A 6,000-nucleotide genomic window follows, 5' to 3' on the forward strand; every position below is an offset into this window, starting at 1 on the left:
CACCCTATAACTTTGCTTATATGGTTTAGATTTATGAGAGTATTAGTATTTTTCATCATGGGTTCTGGTTTGTTTGTTTGCCTCACTGAAAGATGTGTAGATGGAAGTGAGGGAAAACCGGAAATAAGTGTGAGGTTTTTATAAAGTGGGTAAAGAAGCAAAGGAAAACATCAGCTGCAGAGGCAAAGACCTATTCCTTATTCCATATGCATTTTAAGAGAGATTCTTTTTCAAATCTAACAATTAAAATAGCAAGGGGGGAAAGCTACTAACTGGATGCATTGGTAAGAGCTACCATGTTAAAACAGAATGAGGAGTCAAATTTTCATATTGAAAAGTAATATCGACCAAGCTGAAAGATGTACCACTAGGAAGGAATTTTTTTGAAAAGGAATGGTAACATATAAACTAATCATAGTAGGTTCTTCAAACCTCACCATGAAGCGCTAGCCCATCACGAGTAAAAAATATTAGCCCTGATCTCCTTGTTGTCTCCACATTTCTATTCATACAAAGTCCAGACATAACCTGATTGGGAGGAGCTGCATCAAAACTGAAAACAGCAAAATGTTTACCACTGACCCAATCTGGAGCAGGGTGTATAAATGATGTTTGAGAACTCAGCAAGTATTTTGCCCTGCAGCCCACCAGTTGAGTGCATTAGATTGTTTGCATTTTTTTCTAATGAAGAACCTTTGTCGCTTAAGACATGGGACACTTTTGTCATATTTTCATATAGCATAGAGGCACTTCTTGTTGCTAGTGGGTTTCTACTATGACTTTTGGTCATTGGAAGTATGTATGGGGAGGGAGACAATGTGGCCAACCAGTTTATTGGTTGACGGACTAACAGTTACTGCTTCAGGGGAAGGAAAATAGATCCAAGCTAAATAATTATGATCCTAGCTGTAAGGAATAGAGTTTAATTTCAGTATAAAGATAATGAGTTCAACAAGTGTTTTTAAAGTCTTGTATTGAGAATTGATGATGATATTTCCTGTGCCCAGCCTGCTAACCTTCTCTAGCTGTTATTCTCCCCTCCCCCCTTCTACTTCCAACTTGAAGGGATGAAGCAGGAACAGAAAGAAATGCCAACAAAAGTGTTTTTTTGTGCCATGGGTGAAGACAGTTCTGTTTCTGCAGATTTATAGGATTTGTTAAGAAAATAACAGCGGCTGGGTCCAATTTTGGGGTGGAGTGAGGTTTCTGGTACTGTTCCTGTTTGCTATTTTGATCCTTTTTGTTAGGTTTTATAGAATTATTGTTTCAGACACTTGGGAAGCCAATATCTAGATTGCATGGTTTTAAAAAGTGGGAAATAAATGTTTTAAATAAATAAATAAATAGCAGTAAGGCACCACTTTAAAATGGTAGCTTCTCACTGAGAGAGCAATCACAGCTAAAGCCTCATCTGCTGGCCCAAGATGGTGCAAGGGTTTCTTCTGGGAGAGGTAATTCCTCAAAAAGAAGGTCAATGTGGATTGGCATCTATTAGTCAGGGATGAATGCTGGCCAGTCTGGGAAATACCAGAAATGATGGGTACTCCTTTAAAGTCTCTGTTTCTAAAAAGTCTCTGATTCTAAAATCAGGTATCTTTTTTTGTTGTTGTCTCTAGGTATACCAACTGCTCTCCTGGTTCTAGCACTTATCTTCTTTGTAGCTACAGTTATTTTAGCTGTCTGCTATATTAAAAAGTGAGTTTGTTTTGGTTTTTTGTATTTGGTGCAAACACATTTGTGCTGATCCAATTAGTTGGCAATATATTTTTCAAGTTTATATTTATGATACATCACTAGTGCGTGCTGTGCCTTGATGTATATTCTTGGATGTATTTGCCTGTCCTATTGCATGCAATCTTGGAGTAATGTCTGGGCATATACATTCATTGGCAAAAAATACCCTCCTACCACAACCTATCCACTCCTTTTATGCAGCAGATATACAATACAGATAAAGTGTATTCAGGGCTTCTTTTGAGCAGGAACACAGTTCCAGCTGGCTTGATGTCAGGGGGTGTGGCCCAGTACGCAAATGAGTTCCTCCTGGGCTTTTTCTATTTATAAAAAAAGCCCTGGGTGTACTCATATATGAATTTACATGCATTGGTATCTGTTCAATATAAAATGTTCACCACACAGTGAGGTACCCTAGTAGCCTGATGTCCATCCATGTGTCTCACCACATGTGCATTCTACATATGGAAGAAGAGTGTTAATCAACCCATAATCTTACAACAAATTTTCTTTTAAAACAACTTTTTGGCTTTCTTGATTAACTTAGCACAACTTAGTGTACAGTCATTCAAAGCAAAAGTTCTTAAATTCTTATACAGTACTCCTTAATACTTGACCTTTTAAATAATTTAAATAATCATAAGTGAACCAAGCACTAAGAGTTTTGAAGCTGGTAGCATTGCAGTACTCCAGTACCAAACCAGAATATTGGAGCCACAGCAACAGTCATTAGTTTTGCCATTCCAATGGTAAACCTATGACTCTACGCAATTGTGATGCTTTTTAGTATTTATGTGACACATGTGAGGGCAGAAAGAAGGCAGAGCTAGCAGTGCAGCATCCTAATGATAATTTAAGTTGTTTTTGCATCCATTTATATTTTTACTTTCATCCTTCCTCCTTAAACCACAAGAAATTCCAGGGACAGTGTTACAGGTTTAATTTTCTTTGGATGAGGGAACACTGGAAGTTTTTTGTGACCTACTAATCTTTGTTTTATTTAAAAATATACACAATGAGCATAATGAAGGCAAATATATTTCTATAAGCAGACAGCACAGAGGGTAATACTGTTATAGCTCCATCCATTTTACAGTTCTGGATCTCTTTAAATTTGAAGTACAAACTGGCTTTCTTCATACAGATCAAAGCTCAAGACATAAATTGCCCATTCAAGAATACATCCCATTAATTAAATAATGTTCTTTTGTTAAATGTTCTGGAATTCATGTTCTTTAGCTCCAGGGGTTCTTGGAAGAGACTGATTTTCCGGACCAGGGGTGGCCAAACTTGCTTAACATAAGAGCCACATAGAATAAACGTGAGATGTTTGAGAACCACAAGACATGAACAAATATTGCATACATGTCTTTATTAAAATTCTTAATATAGTCTTTGCACAGAGAGATAAAATACATATGTATGCACTTTACAACACAACTATGCTAGGAGACTTTTTAAAAATTGGGAATAACAGTCCCCATAAAACAAGCATAAGGAAAGGCTAGGGAATTATTTTTTGGCACCAGTGGGAGAAGGAAACACACATGTACCATAGAAATCACTGACCACCATTTGCATCATTATGTGTTTCTCTATGGGTGTTTTCGCACTCACCTTCAGCCGGCGCCGCGACCCTCTTGACGACGGAGGATCTGTGCTGATTTCCCACACGAAGCGCTGGAGCAACCAGAAGAGCCGCCAATTTCCGTCGCGAAGCCCGCTCAAGCGTTTTCCTGCTTCTTGGCGATTTACGTTTGAGCGGGCTTCGCGCCGGAAATTGGCGGCTCTTCTGGTTGCTCCAGCGCTTCGTGTGGGAAATCAGCACAGATCCTCCGTCGTCAAGAGGGTCGCGGCGCCGGCTGAAGGTGAGTGCGAAAACACCCTATGCCTTGACACCAAGGTTAGTAAATACAGCTCCTACAAGAGCTATAAAACTAAAGGAGACTTGGTGCCACCCTCTTTAATTTCGTCCCTCCTTCCAGTGGCTCTCTGGGTTCTTGTGCTCTTTCTTCACTCCAGGTCTCCAGGCAACCTCTGTGGTGCAGGAGAAGAGCTTGCAAGCCTGCCAGTTTCCCCCTGCTTTCCCACTTCACACATGGCAGAAATAGTCGCCTACCTATGGGTCAGCACTGATACTAAGCACACATACTTCAGAGTAAGCCTGCATTCCTCCTCAGCCTCTGGGAGCCAAACAATGTGTGTGAAAGAGCCACATGTGGCTTCCAAGTTGCAGTTTGGCCACCCCTGCTATAGAATGTTCAAAATCTAAGCTCTGCACAGTTGCATAGCCTATTAGTGCGACTGAACAGATGACCTTCTGAAGAAAATCTGGTACAGGGAAGCAACTTGCCCCCCCCCCACACACACACACTCATCCATTATTTGTAAAGAGGGCAGTTTTCGTTAATCTAATTTGCATTCATGTTTTGTTCAAGATACAAGCAAACATTTCCATTTTCTGGAAAGGAAGAGAAAAGGGAAGTAATTGAAACCAAGGACATCAAAGAAACAAAGCCAAATAGCAAAATTCTAGAGGAGAATCCAAAGAATGGAAAAAAGGCTGAAGAACTTCAAGTGAAACCTGAACCATCAGTAAAATGTATGGAAGCAGAAGTTTAAAGAAATAAATACAAGGACAATTAAAACTGACTGATTTTAAATGAACAAGAAGAAATAGGAAATGTTTTAAAAATGATTTAATTGGATAGCCATGTTGATGTGAAGCAGCAGAACAAAGTCTGAGTCCAGTGGCACCTTTAAGACCAACAAAGTTTTGTTCAAGGTATAAGGAAATGAAAGCTTATACCTTCAATAAAGGTTTATAGGTAACTGTAGATAATGCCAAAATGAATATTACGTCTGTTTCTGTACAATTTTTTTTCCACATTAGCTCTACCATCTTTGAATAATACCTGATTTTACAAGGAGGAACAGTTGTCCTCACAATAATGTCTACACCATTCTCAAGTGTGTTCTTTATGGACAATTGATGCCAGATCTTGGGTTGACCCCAACCGAACTAAACAAGGCCTTCTATCTAGGTCATATATGTGACTGGTCACTTCCATTCCTGTGTGGAACCCTGATTGCACAGACAGTCCTCAGTGTATAAAGTTTGGTGTATCAAGAAGCAATGCCCAAGGATTTTCTAAAAGGATGAAATAAAATAGAAGATGCAGACACAAGTTGTTTTTTTTCTAGTTATTTAACGTATTTTTTCCAAAACAGTCTTACTTTGAGCAAGCTACTTTATCTTCACTTCCTTGAGATTTTCCAATAATATAACAAAACACACATTGTAGTGAAACCCTGAAAAAGGACAAGAACTTCTCCTTAACAACTGTTTTTTTAAACAAGACATTGTCATATTTACCACCATTTTAAATTAATTATATATAACATAATGTATTAAAAACTGATGGTTGCCCAGTTCCTGTTCATCTTGCCATAATAGACCATGTTATTTTATTTACTATATTAACTACATAATTTTCTGTAGCAGGCAGAAGTATCTGTAAAACAAATCTGGATCCCAATTGTTATGGATGCTTGTCTCACTGTACAATTCAATAAACAATTATGGAAAATTATTTGTCATGTAATCTGGGGATCATCTTTAAAAACCCAAAGAGGACAAAAAAATAAGCTTCTCATGCCACGGTAAAGTCCACATGCCAAGATACAATAATAGGGTTGCTAGGACTTACCTGGCTGCCAGTGGGGAGTTTATTCCTCTCTTCTGGACAGAAGTGACATCATCGCACCAGACACATTGCACAGGGCAATCTATAATTTGGGAGGGGACTCTATAGTCATCAGAGAGTTTTTACCCCAAACTGATAGAGTGACCCCCACATGTTGTGCCCAGCGTGATGACATCATCACACCGGGCATGTTGGGCTTGACAGAGCTCTTTGGGAGCAGGGCTCCCCACACAAGCCAGCTCCATGCTGGTGGATTGGAGGTCCTGAAAGTAGGGGGAAACCCACCCCTATCAGGGGAATGGGGACCCTATACAGTAACTAGTTCAATAGTGATAATTCTGGTTTTTTCAGTAGCTATATCTACTCCAAAGTAAACTATATTTAGAAAGCAAAATATCCCAAATATGGGGCCTAATGGGACTCCATTAAGTATGTATAAGATTTCAGCCTTAAAAACTCTCTTTTAATAATACTACTTTATTTTAATTGGGAAACATTTATGCAACTAAAGTATATAAGGCAGGAATCTACTTAAGTGTATTATTGGTGCTACAAATAG

The 6,000-nt window shown here is 38.8% G+C and overlaps 1 protein-coding gene across 1 annotated transcript in view; it reads left to right on the forward strand.

Moving 5' to 3' along the window:
* Window positions 1-5,327, forward strand: part of LYVE1 (lymphatic vessel endothelial hyaluronan receptor 1) — a 29,201-nt gene extending 23,874 nt beyond the window's left edge. The window contains exons 5-6 of the mRNA XM_060262066.1: window positions 1,617-1,695; window positions 4,173-5,327. Coding sequence (XP_060118049.1) covers window positions 1,617-1,695; window positions 4,173-4,356 — 263 coding nt within the window. The 3' untranslated portion in view covers window positions 4,357-5,327. The remainder of the gene's footprint in view (window positions 1-1,616; window positions 1,696-4,172) is intronic.
* Window positions 5,328-6,000: the final 673 nt, after the last annotated feature.

This window comes from Heteronotia binoei, chromosome 21 (assembly GCF_032191835.1).
Source record: "Heteronotia binoei isolate CCM8104 ecotype False Entrance Well chromosome 21, APGP_CSIRO_Hbin_v1, whole genome shotgun sequence".
In the NCBI taxonomy this organism is placed as follows: domain Eukaryota; kingdom Metazoa; phylum Chordata; class Lepidosauria; order Squamata; family Gekkonidae; genus Heteronotia; species Heteronotia binoei.